General features: G+C 43.0%; 1 protein-coding gene across 2 annotated transcripts in view; it reads right to left on the bottom strand.

Annotated features, from left to right (window-relative positions):
• Window positions 1-22,639: 22,639 nt before the first annotated feature.
• Window positions 22,640-22,791, bottom strand: part of TRIM8 (tripartite motif containing 8) — a 69,784-nt gene continuing 69,632 nt past the window's right edge. For both annotated transcript variants that reach the window (XM_083616439.1, XM_083616438.1), the window contains exon 8: window positions 22,640-22,752. In XM_083616439.1, the coding sequence (XP_083472565.1) occupies window positions 22,715-22,752 (38 nt within the window). In that variant the 3' untranslated portion in view covers window positions 22,640-22,714. The remainder of the gene's footprint in view (window positions 22,753-22,791) is intronic.

The raw sequence follows: 22,791 nt of genomic DNA, 5'->3' as shown, positions 1-22,791 counted from the left end.
TCCTGTAGCTGACCTGGAGTTATAGAAACAGCCTCTTAAGTTTTCTCTGCCCCTTTCAGGTTACAAAAATACATGGTTCTAAAACATGGGAGGAAAGGGTATAAGATTATTTAAAATAATATAAAAAAGGAAAAGTGAGCTCAGTGAAAAACAATAAGTTTAACATACATCTGGGTATTTGGTAACTGCAACTGGCTGTGTTAGCACAGAATGATGTGCCATCTTTGTTAGACCATCACAGAGTGAGTGGGATAATGGTGCGGGGGGGGGGGTAGCAATAGTGGTGCTTCTGGAGGGCAGACATACAGGAAAGGCTGTAGCTCAGTGGCAGTGGCTCTCAAGCTCAATCCTCAGCATATCTAGGTGGGGCTGCAAAAGGCTTCCTGCCTGAATGTAACCTATTTACTTTGTCCCATGGAACCCAATAGGAAGCCTTTTAAAACTGAACCAGCTGCTGTCTCAGCCCTCTCACATGCATATTCCTGCCCTGGGTTCTATTTCTTGGTGTGATCCTGGAATGTGATAAAGGCGATGATAATACATCTTGTTTGATGTACAAAATTTTACCATAGGCAATCATCTACCTGTAGTAACTTGGATTTTTAAGCTCTGATCTTGATTTAGTGATCTTTCCATTCTTGCCAAAAGTAAGTTTTGAGTAGCTCAACCCTTGCATGTTTTTCTTTGAGACATTGTTGTAATTTTGGTATCCTGTGAATCCTTTCTAGCGATTTACCGATTATGCAACACACTGCAGATCTTCACTCTGGAAGTGCACTGACCAGGGTCTGTTTAAACAAACAATTAATTCACTCCCAAGGTTGAACTGAGTTCTGCTAGCTAGCAACTGATGTCAACGGTGCATAGTTCTGATTGGCTGGTGACAGTAGCCCTGTTGAAGAATTCAAAGAATGTTTTGGGAATGAAGTGAGGAGGAGGCCCTCTCCCAACTTCCAGGAGCCCTGATTGCAAAGATTCTAAGCACTTTCGCCCAAATGCACTAAGAACTCAGCTTCAGACTTTTAATGTCAACATGAGGAGGGGGAGGGGGTAAAGCTGGTCCAGATGCAGACATTGGGGGCCGTAGCCAGTGAACATGCTACCTCCTCTTTTTATTCTCATGTGCATCCTTTGAACATCTGGCTATGGCCTCTGAATTGCAAATTCATGTCCCTCTCTGGAACGAGCTTTGAACTATGAACTTTAACTGTAAAGTGGCACTTTAGACAGACAGACAGACAGACAAACAAACAAACAGCAAAATGACAGCCTGCCTAAAAACAGCTGGGGAGGGGGCTAATGGCTAAATCAACATTACACCTATCTATTTCATTGTGAGGACAAAAGTGGCTAAGTTCCCTCATGGGGTTGGGGTGGAGCAGAACAAATGAATCAAGACCAGGCAGAAATAGTGCAGCGCCTTGAGAGATTTGACTCTTTTTAAGCTATGCTGACCTGTGTCATGGTTACATAGGAAACCTATTTTGTGCTCAGCGTAATTCTTCCATCAGCCTGTGCCTCCAACATTTGCACTGGAGTTGGTAGAATGGCAGAAGGTGGTGTAGGGAAACTGTGGCCCTCTAGGTGTTGTTGAACTCCAACTCCTTTCAGCCCCAGACCAGTATGACCAATGGGGAGGGATGATGAGAGCTGTAACTGAACAGCATCTGAAGAGCCGCAAGTTAGTCACCACTCAGCTGGAGACATATTTATCCTTCTATGGTCACTCCTTTTGTTTTGTTTTCTTTTTAAAACCATCCTTTAGAAGCCATGGAGTTCTTTTAGCACAGCAGCTCTTACCCTTCCTCTTTAAAAGGGGGTAACACCAACAAATTTATCCTCAGCATCCTTCGTTAACATTCAGTTTCAACTAATTTGAAGCCGTGCTCTTCTCCCACTGCGGGGCTGGAAGGCCCATGTTACCAGATTTTATATTATTTAAAAAAGGTTCAAAAGGCAGCAGTGCACTTATCTCATACCCCGTTCGCAGCAAGTCTCTTCTCCCCTCAGTTATGTGGGGGGTGGATCCTGCTGTTGAAATGGACTTGCAGGTGCAGTACATAAGTGCTAGAGTGCAGTTTGGGCCTACAAAATTACAGTGCAGAATGACCCTACCGATCCACAGGCCACTCAAGTGTGCCAGAAATATTAATTTACACTTATCATCTGTGCAAGACCAGAGTCCAATGTAAGGCAAGGCTGGGCTTTGAAAGATAATTAACTTCTTATGAAAAAATGCACTTAGTAACAATGATTAACTATCATGCCATAAGAATGACATCTTTTCAAAGCAAAGTACTGGCCACAGGTTGTGAAGCAAATAGTAAGATATGAGTGCCTTCCCACTATTTAATTTGTTATTGACTATATGTAACCATGCAGTTAATAAATATAATAATAATAATAATAATAATAATAATAATAATAATAATAATAATACAACAGCATGGCTTTATTTTTAGACAGGACAGGCTTCTATCCATTTCTGTTCCAGCGCTCCAGGCCCTATTTCAGAATTATTTATCAAAGCAGATTTCACTTTCTGGGAATGAAAACAAGTTAGGCATGAAGTCCCACTGTTTTCAATGGGAACTAAGTGCAACGAATTTACTCTGGTTCCAAGCTCTTTACCTGTGTGGGAAATTCAGCATGCGTCCATGCTAACGTATTTGCTAACATATTTGCTTTGCTTCTCTCAGAGATAGAGGGATCTACATCACAGGCAGTAAATGCTCTGGTAATACAACTGCAAGGTTTTTGCCCTGTTCTGTAGCTTGTTGCCATCTGGAGTAGGGCAATGTTAATCAGCATGCACTTTTGTGTATATTTTCTCATATGTCAGAGCTTACTTGATTTACCAAAAACCAGAAGCTTTCCTCTGAGAAAATTACTGAGTTTTGCTTTGGGGTTTCAGTATAAAGGTAAAGGGACCCCTGAGACCATTAGGTCCAGTCGTGATTGACTCTGGGGTTGCGACGCTCATCTCGCTTTATTGGCCAAGGGAGCCGGCGTACAGCTTCCGGGTCATGTGGCCAGCATGACTAAGCCGCTTCTGGCGAACCAGAGCAGTTCACAGAAACGCCGCTTACCTTCCCACCTATTTATCTACTTGCACTTTGAGGTGCTTTCGAACTGCTAGGTTGGCAGGAGCAGGGACCGAGCAACAGGAGCTCACCCTGTCGCGGGGATTCAAACCGCTGACCTTCTGATTGGCAAATCCTAGGCTCTGTGGTTTAACCCACAGTGCCATCCATGTTTCAGTATGTAAAGGTAAAGGGACCCCTGACCATTATTCTGACCTAAAACTATTTTTTTTTTTTTTTGTCACTGGCTTGTGGTCCATAAATGTCAACAAGGTTGGAAAGCGCCAATAGATCAAGCAAAGAATATTAACTGTATCCAAGATCTAAGTACTCCTCATTCGGCTTCTGCTATAGTTACTTACCTGGGTTGAAAACTTGCAAATTGTGTGGTGTCAAAAAAGCACCATGTTTATATGTCAGTGTTGAAGTGTTGGAGAGCCGATTCCTGTCTTGTGACCTAAGAGTATCACCTCAGGACTTGGACTTAGTGAAGGAAGCAAGTTGGCTTGACTAACCCGCCTCTCATCCTTGACAGGGCTGATGGTCCGCTGCCTCCAGTGCTGCCACAGGACAGCTGCCTTTTCCTGCTATGAAGCCGATTCTGTTCCCAGGGGAAAGTGTCACATCTGTTCATGTGATGTACTGAATTGTGCAGTTCTGCCCGCTCACAATGAACCAGAAGGCAAATGAAAAGTTGTCACTGCAGTATTTTTAAATCTTGTGATTTTAAAGTCAACCATGAGCTTTTAGACAGCAATGTTTTAGTGCAAATGCAGTTCAAGTGCTTTGCAATTTGGCATGTTTGCAGCTAGATTTGGGGGGTGGGGTGGAGAGAAAAGGTCCATTAAAGATGCTGTGTGCAGTGCGAGGACTAAGAGTATGCACTCTGAGCCAGGAATGGCCTTTCAAGTATACACAATTTCACTTAAAGGCACAGTGCCTTTGAACGTAATCACCTCATAAATCGGGAGTTTTCTGTGTGTGGGAAGCCTTCTGCAAATGCAGAAGCAATAATGCTGATTCATAGTACAAGGCCATTGTAGAAGTTACAGTGGAACCTCTGTTTTCAAGCGTCTTGGAAGCTGAATGATTCGGAACCCAAACGCCGAAAACCCGGAAGTGAATGCTCCTGTTTTTGAACGCACCTAGGAAGTTGAACGGCTTCCAAGGCTCATTTCTCCATTTTCTCCATTGAAATTGCCAACCACCTAATGTGCGTCAGTTGTCGAACGTTTCAGAAGTCAAACAGTCTTCCGGAATGGATTACTTTCGACAACTGAGGTTCCACTGTACTGAGATAAAGTGCATTCAACATTTTGCTCAGTGAGCACTGTACAAATGTGGTGGTGGTGGTAGAGGCGATTATGATGATAGTCAGGGTGGCTATCCTGAGAAGGGCCAGATCAGGGGTGTCACCTTGAATAAACTATTGGGGGGCAGGGAAACACCACCCCACATAATTGATCACAAGACTCAGTGCAAGCACACCATTTGAATGGCAATGCCCATCAACTTTGCGGGTGGGGCAGCCCCCTTGAATATTTTATTGGGAGGGCCTAGGAGTTGGCTCTTTTGGGCTGCATAAATCAAGTAAGGCTCTCTGCTGTCTCTCTGCATTGGCTGCTAGACATGCCCCATTTAGCTATTGCGGAACAAGGAGTGAAGTTGTCATATCAAAAGCGCCTCAAAGTGCTCAGCATGCAAATAAAATTACACAGATTCACTACCATAAATTCCAGTTGCCGTTTCATCTTAGCTCTGGTCAATTTAGGGTGGCCACTTTTGGACTGCCTAAAAAAATAAGTAATGCCTCACTCAGGAGAAAAAAAAGACCAAAGAAGGCACAGATTTGCTTTACATTTTCACTTATCTGTGTTGGTGCAGATTTGGAAACGCTTGCTAGAATGTAACTAGAACTATAATCCATTGCATCATCATGAGGAAGACTGACCAGGTAACCTGACCAGGTGCTAACTCTTTCAAGGCTTCTCTTCTTTACCTTTCAACAGAATCTGCTCTTCAAATAGAGGACTGCTGTCTGACAGCCCTTCAAATTGGGTACAGTGGTACCTTGGTTCTCAAACGCCTTGGTACTCAAACAAATTGGAACCCAAACACTGCAAACCTGGAAGTAAGTGTGAACGTTTTTCGGAAGCTCAACATGCTCCATTTTGAGTGCCACACTTTAGTTTTGAGTGTTACACTGAGGTCTGCCTTTTTTTGCTATTTATTTTGCGTTTTTGTTTTTGCAGCTCTTTTTGTTTTGTTTTGTTTTTGTGACTGTGTGGAACCCAGTTCAGCTACTGATTGATTGATTGATTGTGATTGATTGTGTGGCTGCAGCACATCATTTATTGCTTTCATTTTATGGATCAATGGTCTCGTTAGATAGTAAAATTCATGTTAAATTGCTGTTTTAGGGGTTGTTTTTAAAAGTCTGGAATGGATTAATCCATTTTGCATTACTTTCTGTGGGAAAGCGCACCTTCGTTTTGGAACGCTTTGGTTTTAGAGCAGACTTCCGGAATGGATAAAGTTTGAGAACCAAGGTACCACTGTACTGTTCTGTGTTTAGGACACCCTAATCAGCAGTGAAGGAAGAGCAAGAAAATGTTTAGCGAAAATAAAATATACTCTTTCTTGCACATGGCAAGGACACAGTGAGGGAGTCAAACTTTGACTCTGAACAGATGCACAAACCCATGGGCCTGCCTAACACTGACTGCATACTGATGCAAAACCTGATTTTCCTATAGTCTGCTATGCCATGGGTTGATTATAGATTGGTTACAAGTCAGCACACACCCAAGCCAAGGGATTTCGTGGCATCCACTGTTGTGAACATGGTGCTGGCATCTGTGCTGAGCCCCAAGTGGCATTAGTACTGGACATCTAGCATTGCACTGTTCTGATTTTAGAGGCAAGAGCATCCTGAATGTCTCTTTCTGTGTCAGTGGCAATGGAAAGTTCAGGCATGACTTCAGTGTTCTCTAATTTATGCACCTCTTCTTTTAGATGCCAAACCTGAGAAACTGCAAGGAGCTTGATCCTTCCAAGGTGCTGGGAATATCACTTTCCTTAGCTGAGATGTTTCCACAAGAGAAATGTCACAGTGACTTTCTGTTGTGAGCCACCCTGGGGTCTTCAGATGAAGGGCGATATACAAATATTTAAAAAGAAAAAAAGAAGGGAAAGAAACAATGACTTACTCAAAAGTCACCCTGGGGCACAGAGGGCCCAATATTATAGGCAAAGTAATTGGGAAAGCTCTTGCGCAGTGCAGCTATCATTGGTATATTTTTTAGGCAGGAGTGCTGCCAGATAATATACTGCTAATATACTTTGTCTGGAGGTTCCTTCCCACAGTCATTCCTAAACAAAACACATGGAGGTGAGTCCCTTGAAGTGAGTCTGTGGGCTGTGACTTCTTCCCAGTTTGTATTTGTGCTTTACCCTTCCCAGACTGCATAGCCATGCTTTACACATGCAAGTGCCTGTCCATCCACTCATAACTGCATGAGGCAACCATAAGAAAGCCCTGTAGGCCAGACTGTTCCCTACCCAACAGCATGGGAGGATGACAGATTACATTGTGTTGTCTAATAATTAGAGCCTATAAGGTATTGCAATCTACTGTTCTTTGATGTTGTATTTATGAATATATGCTATATAAATGTATCAGATTTATAAAGGGGAGGGGACCAGAAATGGCACAAGAGCATGGGCACGACAAAGGCCAGAATAAAGGAGTTTGCAAAAATGATTCATCAAATCAACAAGTTTGGAGGCCATCATTGTATACTTAGTACCTTTTTGAGATATGGATGTAACAGATTTGGAACAGAAGCACAGTGCTGCTTCAGGTAGGACAAGCTAGTAGTTGTGGGCTACACAAACATGTTCCTCACAATATACACTTGGTCCTGGATAAATCAGTCCTAAACTTGCTGGTTACTGTAGGTGAACCTTAGGCTTGCTAAAGAGGAAGGGCTATTCCTGCCCATCCTATTAAACACAGCTGCTATGTTTTGAAGGTCAACACTGGAGTGAAGCCTCTGCATCTGTAGGTGCTCAGACCAAGGCCAGCCTAGAAAACGCCACCTGTCTGATGGAGCAACTGACCAAGCAAAGAGCTGCCCTCTTCTACCCAGCATACTTTATTCTTGTTTTCAGTGCTGTTATGTCACAAACTTTATTGAAAGGTATGGCATATTCTTGTTTTAAAAAAGGAGAGGGAGAGAGGGAGAGAAAATATTCACCTTGCCACCTAGCAACTCCTTGTTCAGTCATGTATGTTCTAGCCTAATGCCTTTTCCCCAATAATATTGTACAAACATTTCTTATTCCTTACAGAGTTCCAAATACTTAAGCCTTCCCTAATCCTGACATAGTACGTCAATCGTTACGGCATATGTCAAAATCTTTGAGAGCTTTCATCTAATGGAGAAGACATTAGGTCCCTGCTTTTGCCCACAAGGAATTCTTCAAGGGAGAGGCTTTGACATCCCAAGGCTTGGCCTAAACAAACTCCCTGGAGGAATCCACAGGGCTTCCCTGCCCCTTCCCTTACTAACAGAGAGAAAGGAAAAGCTGGCAGAGAATCAGCATTTGTTCACAAGTATGTGCGTATGAGCAAGTTACAGAGATTATCTAATTGACATACTTTTCACCTGGGATTTCAAAAGGCAGGCAGGAGGATGGGAAGAGAGGGGAGAAGGCAGTGAGGAGATGATGACAGGAGAGAGGCTGGGGTTAGATGGGGGTTTCAGTGCAGGGGTGGGGAACTTGTGGCCTTCCAGACTTTGTTGGATTCCAACTCCCAGCAGCCCCTGCCAGGATGGCCAACAGACAGACCACACCCTGTTCTTATGCCATCTCTGCTCACAGGCCACAATGATAAATCACAGTCCTGTTCAGAGTGGACAAAGCCAAAGGAGGGGGCATTTTGGGTCACATTTGCAGAAGTCAAAGAGATTCCACTAGTTTCACAGAACGATTTAAAACCTAATTTCACCTATACAGTGGTACCTCAGGTTAAGTACTTAATTCGTTCCGGAGGTCCGTTCTTAACCTGAAACTGTTCTTAACCTAAAGCTCCACATTAACTAATGGGGCCTCCTGCTGCCGCCGTGCTGCCGGAGCACAATTTCTGTTCTCATCCTGAAGCAAAGTTCTTAACCCGAGGCACTATTTCTGGGTTAGTGGAGTCTGTAACCTAAAGCGTATGTAACCTGAGGTACCACTGTATTGAGGTTTGATTTGAAACAACAACAACAAAAGCATTTTCAGAGCATTTGTTGCAGGCACTTATATACCTCATTATAGTCAGAAATGAAGGTGCTTATCTGGCTTAAAATCCTATGTGCAGATGTGGTTCCTGCCACAACTACTAGCACCAGTGTTCTTAACCAAAAATCCATCTCTGGCAAAGTATCCTGGAGCCTCTCCTTTGCTCTCTCTAACACCAAAGCCCTTTCACATGGTGCCTCCTGATATTGCCGCCGCTGCTGCTCCCAACCTGGTCAATTCATTTGCCTCTTAGCTCAGCCTGCTTTCCCTCCTGTTCACTGACGGCTCTTCTTTTTACCACATTTCAAGGAATCAAATGAACATTGTGTGCCTCTCTTCTCTCCCAAACTGTTCTCTTTCAAAGGAGAGTCTTTTGCTTGCCGTTGTTAACTGCAGTGACTGCACTGCCTCCCCAACACCAGTATTTCAGGATATATTCAGTTTCTCTTAAAAAATTAATATGGTGCCTTATTGAGCAAAGCTCTCCCAATATGATTCCTTTGGAACACTTGGTTCTACATGCTGAGTAGCTATTGGTACCTAAAAAAATTAAGTGGGCCTCGATGCTGGTTGAATGTGACTCACATCCTCAGTGAAATCTGAAATGGCTACTCTGTCTTTTATCATCAGCTTGGCACTTCAGTTTCCCCACACAAGCTGGCCTATATCCTTTGGCAGTCCTTGGCTGCTTGCACTCCACTCCTCAACACAACCAACCTGTTCTTGGATGCCATAGCATGTCCTTCTCTCTCTTTTTTTGTCAGATATAGGATCAGATCTAATTGGGGGATCCTCTCTCCTGCTCTGTTTCCTGGGTGGCAGTTATACTGCTAGAATCAAGTAGGAGATGGCTGAAGTATATTGTCCCCTGAGGAACTAAGAGCTCCTGTTATAAGCACTTGTGTATATCTGAGCTAGGATCAGGCATGTTGGGAGGTGTTTTACGGGCACATTTTATGGGGCTGTTATGAGCCTTGCAGATGTTCGGCAGCTGTTACTGGGATGGGGCTTAATGTCTAGGTGGCTGGCAGACATAGAGCAAAATCAGAACCAGCTCTTCTGTCCTTTGATTAACATCTTCTGCAGCATCAGTTGATATATTCTGCACGTAGAAGCTCAAACACACTCCCCACCTTGGATGCGGGTGGCGCTGTGGTCTAAACCACTGAGCCTCTTGGGCTTGCCGATCAGAAGGTTGGCGCTTCAAATCCGCACAACAGGTTGAGTTCCTGTTGCTCTGTCCCAGCTCCTGCCTTGCTAGCAGTTCAAAAGCACACCAGTGCAAGTAGATAAATAGGTACCGGAAGGTAAACGGCGTTTCCGTGCGCTCTGGTTTCTGTCAAAGTGTTCCGTAGCGCCAGAAGCGGATTAGTCATGCTGACCACATGACCTGGAAAGCTGTCTGTGGACAAACACTGGCTCCCTCAGCCTGAAAGCAAGATGAGAGCCGCAACTCCATAGTCACTTTTGACTGGACTTAACCATCCAGGAGTCCTTTACCTTTACTCCCCACCTCTATGGCTGTTACAGGCTACTGTTGAAGTAAAAGGGTCATGAGCCAGATATGGGTAAGTGACAGAGAGCTTTCCTTTTCAAGTGGCAATAGTTCAGTCTTCACTAAGATGGCCTGGAGAATAGTTTGGAGAGTTTCTGATGATTAATGTAGGTGTGAACACATGGCTGGTGAAAAAGTGCATCCGATTATGATCAGAAGTATCTCGTGACTAAAGCCAACATCCAGGTGAACTGTAGGAGCAGTACTGGTGGCTTCTGTTCTGTTGTTTCTCCAATCGAAAGCTAATGTTATTCTAGGCTGCATCAACAGAAGTATAGTGTTCAGATCAAAGGAAGTAATAGTACCACTCTATTTTGCCTTGGTCTGATCACACCTGGAATACTGTGTCCAATTCTGGGCACCACATTGAAGAAGCATGTTGACAAGCTGGAACATGTGCAGAGAAGGGTAACCAAGTTGATCAACTTGGTTTGGAAACCAAGCCTTATGAGGAACAATTGAAGGAGCTGGGTATGTTTAGCTTGAAAAAGAGGAGACTGAGAGGAGATTATTATAGCTATCTTCAAATATCTCAAGGGCTGTCTCATGGAAGAGGGAACAAACCTGTTTTCTCCTGCTTTAGGGGGTAGGAAATGAACCAATGGCTTCAAGTTACAATAAAGAAGATTCCAAATAAACATCAGGAAGAACTTTCTAACAGTAAGAGCTGTTCGGGTTCCTTCCAACTCTACAATTCTATGATTTCATGGGTTCCTCTGGCAGATGGTACTTTGCCTCCTGGCTTCACTTGCCACACTCAAGCATCTGTGGTATGGAGGTGGCCTTACCCTGTTGAGTTGAGTTCTTAGATAAATGTTAAGCCACTTGATTCACAGGATCCACTTTAGCCCCCACCTGCCATCTTGACTGAGCTGATCACAGTTGGAAGGGAGTTGATGGGGACAGAGACAGATTAACATAACAAACTGAGCCAAATTCTAAAAGATGAGCCTAAAGCAAGGGACAGAAAAACACCATGGCAGTGGCCTGTGCTCTAACTGTAATGGAGTTTGAAATCAGTTTATAATGTTACTGGCCTTTTCCCAAGGACCCCCTGGGAATTTTCATTCTACGATAAAACAGGACCTTTATTTCACAAAATTCTCTTTGCCCTCCCTTTCATATTTTTCTAAATTTGTAGTGTAACTGTGCCTTAGAAGGGTTTACCTCAAAAGTTTACCTCACCAGAAAGTTGAGGGATTAATAAAACAATTTATTTTGCAAATTGCCACAGCACTATTTATCTTCTCAGTAACAATACGCTATAGCCTTATTGTTTCTAAAAAAAAACCCTACACATGTCAGAGTAAGTCGTTATTAGCCCACAATGGTAGGATAGTGTCTGAATGCAAAAATGTAAAAAGGCGTGTAGGTTCTGAAATGCAAATGAAGATTTAAAATCCAACGTTTTAGCACCCATGATTTTAAGCTAGTTTTTTTTAAAAGGTAACTGTGTATCTGTGTGCAAGTGCGCGCACACACACACACTCTCAATTTTTCTGAAACAGCATGGACAACACATCGGTTTTGATTCTGCCCCTCCTGTGGCCCCCATTTCTAAAACAGCAGGAAATACTGCATGCTGCAGAGAGTCTTTGGCCGCTGATAGTGTGTTATTTTGGCTGGGACTGGTGCTGGGGGAGGAGAAGGAAGAAGCTGGAAGCATGCTGCCTCACAAAGACAGCAAGAAAATACTGATGAAACACAAAGCCTCTCATTCTCAGCTCTGCATCCTCAATGTGCACAGCTGTATGTTTTGGCACATCTGCACCTCCTGAGAAAAACAAGCAGCATCCCACGCACCCTTCTCTAGGGAGGCACACTCGGCTTCAAGCTACTTCGGGGCCTTAACTGTTTCTTGCATGGAGTCATTCTAGGGCGCTGCATTCCCTGGGCCGCTCACTACCTGGCCTGACATACTTAAAATGTTCCCACTGAGAACAGAGACTTTTCTCCCACATAATACAGCAATTTCCATCCCTTTTGTTACTCCAGGGGCATGTCATTCAATTACAATACTGCTGAAAGCAGGATCTGTTCCAGCAACCTCTTCCCATGGACACCCAACCCAAGGAAGGAACGGCCTTCTTTTCCCTTCGCTACATGGCTGATACTCATGGATCTAGTGCTAGATCAATTCCTGCTTGTTCTTCATATGAGGGAGGAGCTGCTTGCTTACAACAATAAAAACCATGTCCAATTCCCTACTCAAAAGGAAGAATTGATTGCCGGAGGGGAAAAAGAGAATCAATTTATCTAGCGCAGTCTCTAGCCCATCAATTGAAAACTAATATTTTAAGACAGACTAATAAAGGTGCTGTCAAACATCCCCCTGCAGTCCCCCCTTTTGTCATTTTACCTCCTCAACACAGGAATGTACGCCTGGAACTCTCACTTCATATTTGTTTTCCTCTCTGACCTCTGTGCTTGCTCCAGGTTTTCAGACGCCAGTGGCCTTAAGGGCCAGCTCAGGCTTTGCTAATGACTTGGAGCACAATCCTCTTATGTTTGCTGGGAAGTTTGCCCCACTGTGTTCCATGGGTCTTACTCACAGCACAAGGCAGTAGGCACAGGACTTCAGCATTAAAATATTAGCCATGTTCAGTGTACATTAACCATGCACGTACAATGTGTACATTTGTATACAGTACAGCTTTCTAATAATTGAAGTGCAGAGTATTTGAGGACCGGGACCTTCGTAGGGAAATCAAAATGCTTGTTTACAAAGCTATTGTACTACCAACCTTACTGTATGCTTGTGAAACATGGACCACTTACAAACGCCATCTCCAACTCCTCAAAAGATCAATGGTGTCGCTGAAAATTTTTACACATTATTTGGGAAGACAGGCAAACTAATACCAGTGTACTGGAAGAAGCAAAGATCACCAGTGTTGAAGCAATGATTCTTCAACATCAGCTTCGTTGGACTAGTCATGTTGTGCAGATGCCTGATTGTCTTCCAAAGCAACTACTCTATTCCAAACTTAAAAATGGTGGTCTACAAAGAGGTTTAAAGACTATCTCAAGGCAAATTTTAAAAAATGTAGTATAAACACCAGCAACTGAGAAACACTTGCCTGCAAGCGCTCCAATTGGAGAACAACCTTTACCAAAGGTGTCATGGGCTTTGAAGACACTCAAACTCAGGACGCAAGGGAGAAACATGCTAAAAGGAAGGCACGCTTGACAAATCCACACCGTGATCAACTCCCACCCAGAAACCAATGTCCCCACTGTGGAAGGACATGTGGATCCAGAATTGGCCTCCACACTCACTTACGGACTCAATGTTAAAATCGTGTTTATGGAAGACAATCTTACTCGGCTATGAGTGATTGCCAAAGAAGAAAGAAGACTGTAAGCAAGATCCTGACAGTATCACCGTAGGGATGAAATAGCTATGGAGCTATGGAGGAAATACTACAAAACACAAATTCAACAACATATATAAGGTAGTAGACAAATTGCATCATTCTACATTGCTAGCTCAGTAGTTTAGAGAACAATTGCATAGATGTATATGAAGTTGCCATATCATTAACAGTTTACATAACTGTACATATGCACAATGGGTGTGCAGTGCTTAGAAACAACAGAAAATTGGGCCTCCTCGAGATTGGTGCCTGGCTTATGGAATGCCTTCTCCTCTGAGATATGCTTGGCACCTGCTGCCTTTGCTTTTCAGTGCCAACTTAAAATGCACCTGTTTTCCCAGGCATTGATGTGATATAAGTTTTATCGGAACGATCTGCTTTGTGTACGATGGTGTATGAATCTTATAATTGCTGTCTTACCTGATATGTTCTTATATGTTGCTGTTTCATTGCATTATGATCAGATTATCATGTTATGTTTTGTAACTCGTCCTGGGATCAGCAACACCAAAAGGTAGGGCAGAATATTTTCAAACAAACAAAACAAAAGTGCAGTCATGCTCATTAATTTATTTAAATTCTTCCGTACACGTGTGAGCATGTATGCACCAATTCTTTTGATTACTTGTGCATGTGCACACATCACGTAAACAAATGGGTGTGTATCATGTCAAACAGTCAAATTTCTGCAAGAGGGTGAATTTCTGTAAGCAGTACTGCAATTTTGACTTCCTGACTATATAGTTAAATCAATAATCAAACCAGAGAGTTGTCATGAGGGTGAATTAGGCAAAGATTGCAAGGTGTCCTAAAGTCATTCAGAAGAGCCTTATGAGGGAACTGTCCACCAAGTATGGCACCCTCTCAAAGCCCTTTAAATAAATTGTAACACCCCTCCCCCTCAAGTCACATTCCCCCTGCCGCCCCATTATAGTCAGGAGAAAATAGGGCTCATAGACTCACAGAATCATAGAGTTGCAAGGAATCTTTTGCCCCAGGTGGCCGTCGAACCCATGACCCAGAGATTAAGAATCTCATGTTTTACCAAATGAGCTATCCCAGCTGAAATGAAATGGGTTTCAAATTTTGCAGGCATTTTTATTCCCTAAGGCTGCAATGTTCAGGGGAGAGTACACAGTGCAGCTGTGGGGGTCACATGCAACCCCATACCCCCTCAAGGGGTCTCCTTATCTGTACTGTTGACATGCAGGCCAAGGTACTCCACTGTGAGCTCTTCTGAGCCCTGTCAGCAGCTGCTTCAGCACCATGCTTTCCCCCCATCAATACATACACACCCACACCCACACTTCCTACCTTATAATTTAAATCCCCAATTGGTCTTTGATGCCAACAACTACCCAATCAGATTTAGCTATTTATGACATTACTGAAAGCAAGGCAAAGGTAACGCAGTGAGCCTGAAAACAAGCAGAACCAACTCATTCAGAGTTATTTGTTTCATATATTTATATGTTGCTTAATATCCATTTAGCATTTCGAAGCAGTGAATTAAGGTTTGGTGGCACCATCAGTGACGACATCACTGTTCCATTCATTTTTAAAAATGGGAGCAAGGAAACTGCCTATTAGGCCTGCTGTCAAACTGAAGACACACAAACAAGATGAATGTGTATGTGTGTGTGTGCTTGTGTGTGTGCAAAAAACATCCTCAACTCTTCTTTCCATGCCAAAAACGCTTGCAAATATTCACCACAGCTTTAACCCTCAATATTTCCATGGTCATCACATGGCTACTCTCCTCCCTCCTTATACTTTCTGAATGTTCTGACAGTGATGAACACCACAGTGGAATCATGAGCCAGGGTTTTCCATTACTTTTTGAATATAGGGTTGCTTCTTTCTGTCAGGTGTACACAAGAGCTGTGTTCATCGCTTTTCGTCAGATCTATAGTGGCTTAAATAATGCAGATTCCATTCCCTGATCCGAAGCCATGAAACTAGTTAAAAGACAGACTCTTCAACTGCCACTTCCCCTGAGTTCTCAACTTACATACCTTAATTTTATTTCTAGTTTATGTTGACTTTTTATTTCAACATCACACAACCTCATTTCATGTCCTTTTCCCATTACTTGGAAGAGAACCACCCTTGACACCTTCTTCCGCCATCTTGCCTGAGCCTTGTTGGTCAAACTAGGCACTACCAATATATTGCCAAAGTTAGTGCTTCTAAATCAGGCAGAGTAGGCCTCTCCTGATGGATCAATATCCCCAGGAGATTCCAGGTTCACTTCTTCCCCAGCTCAAAACAGGATGTTTTAAATTTGACATTTTTTCTTTAAGTTCACATAACGACAGAAAGAAAAGAACGGTTCACATGTTGTACTCTTTAAAAAGGTAGACTCTAGCAAAGACAAAACTTAATCTCTTTCCCCAAAGCTTTTGCTTCCATCTCTATTCCAGCTGGACCTGGTAAAGAAACTCATCTAGCCGAAAGTATGAAATTGTTGCTGAAAGTTTGGGATATGGATTTTCTATGGTCCAATTTCAAGTCCCTGGAATGTAATCTTTAAAATTATTAAGGCTGAATGAGAAGAGCTCCTATCAGTTACAAACACCATCAACTTTCCCATCAACAGGCCCTCTTTTCCATTTCAGTAGGGGCAAGAGATACCAGCAGCCTCTAAGGTTGTTCGTTTGTTTCTTGCCTGTGTGTATGTTAAGCTTTGGGTCAATTACAACAGGTTACATAAAATTACAAACATGGCAAGTTCACTGAAAAAAGACATTTGTTCAGCTAGGACCATATTTGGACACTCTACACAACTTCAATTCTTCAGACATATTTATGTGAGAAAGAAATCACTGGGTGCTCTAAACCACAAATCCAGGAAGCGCCAGTTGCTTGAGGCACAGTAAACAAATGCCTTCTAGTAGCCAAACCCCATCCTATTTCTTTATTCAGATAATCCTGTACTTTTCCCCACTCCCCACACACTTCACATGCTTTACTTCAGATACAGAAGAAATAATAATAATAATAATAATAATAATAATAATAATAATAATAATTTATTTATACCCCGCCCATCTGGCTGGGCCTTCCCAGCCACTCTGGGCAGCTTCCAAAAAAATATTATTAAAATACTGTACTACATCAAACATTAAAAGCCTCCCTAAACAGGGCCGCCTTCAGATGTCTTCTAAAAGTCTGGTAGTTGTTGTTCTCTTTGACATCTGGTGGGAGGGCATTCCACAGGGAAGGCGCCACTACCGAGAAGGCCCTCTGCCTGGTTCCCTGTAACTTGGCTTCTCGCAGTGAGGGAACCGCCAGAAGGCCCTCAGTGCTGGACCTCAGTGTCCGGGTAGAACAATGGGGGTGGAGACGCTCCTTCAGATATACTGGACCGAGGCCATTTAGGGCTTTAAAGGTCAGCACCAACACTTTGAATTGTGCTCGGAAACGTATTGGGAGCCAATGTAGATCTTTCAAGACCGGTGTTATATGGTCTCGGCAGCTGCTCCCAGTCACCAGTCTAGCTGCCGCATTATGGATTAGTTGTAGTTTCCGGGTCACCTTCAAAGGTAGCCCCACGTAGAGCGCATTGCAGTAGTCCAAGCGGGAGATAACCAGAGCATGCACCACTCTGGCGAGACAGTCTGCAGGCAGATAGGGTCTCAGCCTACGTACCAGATGGAGATGGTAAACAGCTGCCCTGGACACAGATTTGACCTGTGCCTCCATGGACAGCTGAGAGTCCAAAATGACTCCCAGGCTGCGCACCTGGTCTTTCAGGGGCACATTTACCCCATTCAGGACCAGGGAATCCTCCACACCTGCCCGCCTCCTGTCCCCCCAAAACAGTACTTCTGTCTTGTCAGGATTCAACCTCAATCTGTTGATGAAGTGTCCTTACTCTTGGAGTGAGGGCCTGTATGAATGACCAACATAAGCGCATTCTTTCATTTTGTTCAGCCCGGACACTGAGGTCCAGCGCCGAGGGCCTTCTGGCGGTTCCCTCACTGCGAAAAATGAGGTTACAGGGAATCAGGCAGAGGGCCTTCTCGGTGGCGCCCGCCCTATGGAATGCCCTCTCATCAGATGTCAAGGAAATAAACTATCTGACTTTTAGAAGACATCTGAGGGCAGCCCTGTTTAAGTTTTTAATGTCTGAAGTTTTATTCTGTTTTTAATGTTCTGTTGAAAGCCGCCAAAGTGGCTGGGGAAACCCAGCTAGATGAGCGGGGTAGAAATAATAAATTATTGTTATTATTATTCAAGTTTTCAGTGCACAATTCTGTTGCTGTTTCTATATGAATTTCCTATTGATTGTTGCATTGGAGCAGGATATCCCAAACTTGGGTCTCAAGCTGTTCCCATCATCCTGACCACTGGTCTTGCTAGCTAGGAATGATGAGAGTTGTGGTCCAACAACAACTGGAGACCCAGGTTTGGGAAACCCTGCATTAATATAGTATATTGTTTTTAATATGTTGGTTTTATAATTGCTTACACCATTAGCAAAAGAGCAGGCTAGAAAACTTTTAAATAAATAAGAATGTCAGTAACACTTGCCCAGTACCTCTGCTGTGGATTTGGGAGAGAAGAATATCAGCTATGGTTGAGAACAACTCCTCATGTATGAAGACCTCTAGGTTCAACTAGCTCAGCCGTTTTTGTCATGTACTATATTGATAAATTAGAGCTATAAGACCATTTGCACCCTGGCTTAGATGGTTGTAGCACTGCACTGCCTCTAAATCTAAAACAAGCTATCAAACTGCTTCTGAAAGTCAAACAGAGAAGAATACTTAAAAGATGTCCAACACTTTGCCCCTGCACCCCCCCCGTTGTGCCATGTAGAAAACTATCAACTTAGAACCGTGTTAGAAACTGAGATCTGAAAGCTGGGATCTAAATGCACCTTAAGCCTTAAGCCGAGGCTATGGGTGCAACAATGGAACGTCCAGGCACGCTTTTTTAATAACAAGAATAGAAAGCTGAAAATGAACTGCAGTTAAAATATTATGTTCATTTTTCACATGGTCTAGTCCTTCCCCTGCCAACCCCCCTAATATTTTTAAGAGGGTCTCTTCTCCAGTCTTCAGAGTAGTTGGAAGTGGGGAGGCAAAAAAAAGGTCCTCCTTTCCTTCCACTCTGCAGTTTTAATCTGAAATCTTAGTACTGCACCCAGAACTCAGAAACCGCTCGACTAATGAAATTCCCTGTTGCAAAATGCGCCTAGAACAATGGGAGTTTTGAATGCTGACTTAGAAATAAAACCATATCACTCACCAATCAGGAGCCTCAGGATCTTGCTGGAAAGTATCCTAGTTTTAGGAAGGTTATTAGCTACTGGCTGTAGAAAGGGCTTCCTACTTCCTCTCACACTCTCTTAATCCTTTAATGTTTCTGTTAAGATCATATTCACTTTTTCTCTTCCTGGCTACTTAGTCCACCCCTAAAAAACAGACACTTTTCAGCTGGGGTCTCTGTAAAGCCTCTCCTATTTGACATTGCAATCAATTAACAGATTCAGACACCCTTCCCAGTTCCAGCAATTGAATAAACTTCCTCAGAACTGTTTTCAACTTGAGTTTCTGGGTCTAGACCTTGAGAAGGTTCCTGTACCTTTAACAGGTGCATAGCAGGCTAAATTGCACCAGGTGCAGCTTCTTTCATATTTGCAGGCCTGGTTAAAAAAGCTGCACCTGGGAAAATTCTGTTTTCTGTGCTTATTGTTTGTTTACAAATGTTTATAGCACTATCAGTGCACAAGCTGCCTTACAAGAGCAGAGGTCCCTGCTCCAAGGAGCTTAATATCTAAAATTTGACAATCGAAGATGTAAATAGGATGGGGAAGAAAATGCAACAGTTTTGAGTTACAGGGGCTTAGGCTGTGTACACAAAATACATTTAAAGTGGATTTGAAGCACATTACTTCCCTCAAAGAATTCTGCACACTGTAGTTTGTGAAGGGTTTAAGGGAATTGTGACACAGTGGCCAGAATTCTTTGAGGGAAATAATGCACTTCAGATCCACTTTAAACGTATGTTGTGTACACAGCCTTAGTTACGGGATGAGTTACAAGCATAGAATGGGCAGTAGAAAGTTGTGCAAAGACTTAAGAGCAAAGGTGAATTGTGAATGAAGAAATGTGGCAACATACAGAATTATATACTCCTTAAAAGGTGCCAGAATGCTCTACGGCTGCAGCTGGCAACCCTACCTGTTAACAACTGAAACTACACACAGAGACACACAGTTCTGTGGTTTGTCATGTCTAGCTTCTACAATAGCTACTCAAGAGACTCTCACCTGCCTTTAACAGACACCTTAGTGAGAAGTCTCGTTTTTCTCAAAGGGAGGTAGCGGTGAAGGGGGAAGGAAGCTGCTTTGGAATTTGTCACAACCTGGCAGTTGTCCAAGACAAAGGGGAGTTGGCAACACTATATGGGGCCTATGATTTTGGAATCATACCAAGATCCATTCATTCCCTAATTTCTTGATCAGGGAAAGAGCTTGGAAAATTCAGAGTACTGTTATGTGGTTTTCTAACCACTGCACCACAGCAGAGGCAGCAATAAAGCACATAATCTGGAAAGAAACTAGCGCTTGGGTCAGATTCAAACCAGCCCTTGGATTAATAGAGAGCTGGAGGTCGGGCCTTTTCCATTAAGTTTTGGAAAAGGGAGTAACTCCTGTTCCCTTTGAAATGGCATTACATGCTTAAATACATGCTTACAGAATCCCCTGCATGTCCCCTCACTTGTGATTCCCAGCAACTAGACTTCAGTGGCATATTTTCTCTGACGAGGGAAGTAGAACGTAGCCATCGTGACTAAGCTGTTCCCTCTGTTCAGTGTTTGGAAGGGGCTTACGCTAATTTTCTTCCTAGAAATGTCAGTATTAAAAAACAAATGGCTGTTTTTATTGTTGTGCTTTGGACACATACATTACCATTATTATACACAGTAACGTGCACAAAGCAGAACCTTGTGTTCAATTTCTATGCATGTGATGCACAAATCTGCTCCCAACTATCCCATTACAATACAGCAGCAGGATCTTATACACCTCTCTCTAGACTAAGGTTACCAGACATCCCCGTTTTCCGGGGGCAGTCCCCAGATTTACAAATCAGTCCCCTACCATTTCCACTATCATTCCGACTGAACTTGAAAAGTATCCCTGGATTCATTGAAAAAAATCTGGTAACCTTACTCTAGACTGCATTATGTGATGCAACATGTGAAGGCCCTGACATTGTCATCTCAGAAGCAGAAGCAATCCTATAACGCTTCCTTGGGAATGAGCTCCATTGAACTCCATGTATACAATTGCACTTTGAAAGCAGGAGCTGCAACAGCAGCAGACTACCTTCTAAAATGGCAACCTTAAGACTCAAGTTACTGTGATGAGCTCTATGTGGGACTGCCCTTAAGGCTGATCCAGAAGCTGCAGCAAATTGGCATGGCCGAAGGTCAGCAAGGCAACACTTTTGTTGACACACCTGCACAGGCTGGCAATATGCTACAAGGCCACATTTAGGATTTTGGTGCTAGCATTTAAAGTGATTAATAATTTGGGATTAGGATACTTGAGAGATTGCCTCATTCCCCATACCCTGGGTCAGTCACTGCTGTCATAAGGGTAGGTAGGCTCTTCTGATGGTGTCACACTTACTGAAAATGTTTTTCTTTGGAGGGGCTAGGTGTGGTGAAGTTTTGGCCCTCCAGATGTTGCTGAACTACAACTCTAGCAAGCAGGGATGATGGGTGAAGTTCAGCAACATCTGGAGGTACGAAGGTTCACCACACCTGAGACCAGTTTTGCCATCCCAGAGGTGGTTCCCAGCCATGCCTACTGCAATTTGAGAGAGAGAAAAAGAGAAAGAGAAAATGAATGTATGCATTTCCTTATGTGTTGATCTTGTAATACTTCTGCTGTACATGCATTTGAATAAAAAAAATGAAATAAATCTACACAAAAAGTCCTTTTGCCTGCCAATTATTCCCAACACTGTTCTCTCAGAGGCCTTTTCTCCAGCCAGGTCCAGCTGAGGGGAAAATTGTGTTGGAGGAGGGAAACTTTGTGTATTTGGTGCAGACTTGCATTTGAAACAAGAGAGACAACCGGCTGTTTTATCTAGTTTTGCCCCTGATTGTCACTTGTCCCATATACCTTTAAATTTCCCAGTGGATCAGGAGACAAGGAAGGTGCACATCCTTCACAGGTTAACTATCTGGTCCTGTCATCCCCCTTCTCTCCCACATATGCCAAAGAAAGCAGGTCTCTAGCTGTGCCATTTGGGAGTAATCGTGGCTGCCTTTTTTCCTGCCAGATCAAGAAAGATAGAAACTTATGTAAGAGGCCACAGCCCAAACTCATCCCATATACCTGACTGGTCACATTCCTTATTCCGACTAATTGCACTGCATCAAGTGAAGGATGGAAGCTCTGTAACTGCAAGCCACTACTCAGCACCATCACCACCCTAGCAATTTGGAAAGCCAAATTTGATCCAAGTTGACAAAAAGTAATGAATCAAATAGAACCACTTGTCTAGAACAGATCTTGAGATGGTTAGTCCAGCCATGTGCACATAAATGGCTGTGGAGAAGGGCAGAAGCGGGATATTCCATTACTGATGAAAAGCCACTATCCACAAGTCTCTTAAGATATTAATGGGATGAACTTCAGGGGATTAGGAATCATGACCAAAGAAAGCTAAACCACAGATTGCTGGAAATTGATAGACTAATCATTGCCTCTTCAAACTTTTCCAGACATACCAGATGGATGAGAATATAGAAACAACTACAAATCCCTGCCTATCGACACCAGTCAGGCACCTTCACTGTGCTCTTTTCATCTCCTGAATAGAAAAATTTAGTTTAGGCAGATCTAGCCACATTTTAATATCTCTTACTGTTCATTTTAATTATCTTAAAATTTTTGTTTAACTGTTTTTATTTATAGCCTTTTAATAGTTCTTATAAACCACTTAGATTTTAGCACAGTCAAACAGCTTAAGTGTAATAATAATAATAATAATAATAATGTATCACTGTATGATGAGGCAATTTGATTCAAAAGTGGCATACTTAAGTGCCATCTTGAGGGCAAAAAACAAACAAAAAATGATGCTGTAATTTGTTCTTTAGGGTGAATCAAACCATTAAAAGTCAATGTGCATGCACAAAACCTAAATAAAAACAGGATGCTTGAAACTCAACGCATAAAATTGGTTCACTCTCTTTGCCTATTTCTACAGACCATGAGTGCCACATGGTGCTTCCATTGTTGAGTCAGGCAGACAGGCTGGCTGATGCTGGCACTGGTGTGACTGCAAATTCATTGGCTGCACATATTTTGAATTTTTATTGTCTTTATTTTCCTACTCTTTTACACTGCAGATGGAAGGAAGATAACAGAGGCCCAGGCGTTAATGCATAGGATCTGGCTGCTGATGGGGAAATGGACCTGCATGAGAGAGAAAAAACGGGTGATTTTCTTTCTTTT

Source organism: Podarcis filfolensis (assembly GCF_964270895.1).
Source record: "Podarcis filfolensis genome assembly, chromosome: 5".
Classification (NCBI taxonomy): domain Eukaryota; kingdom Metazoa; phylum Chordata; class Lepidosauria; order Squamata; family Lacertidae; genus Podarcis; species Podarcis filfolensis.
Note: the sequence above shows the minus strand (reverse complement) of the source record. Positions and strands in the feature narration are given on the sequence as shown.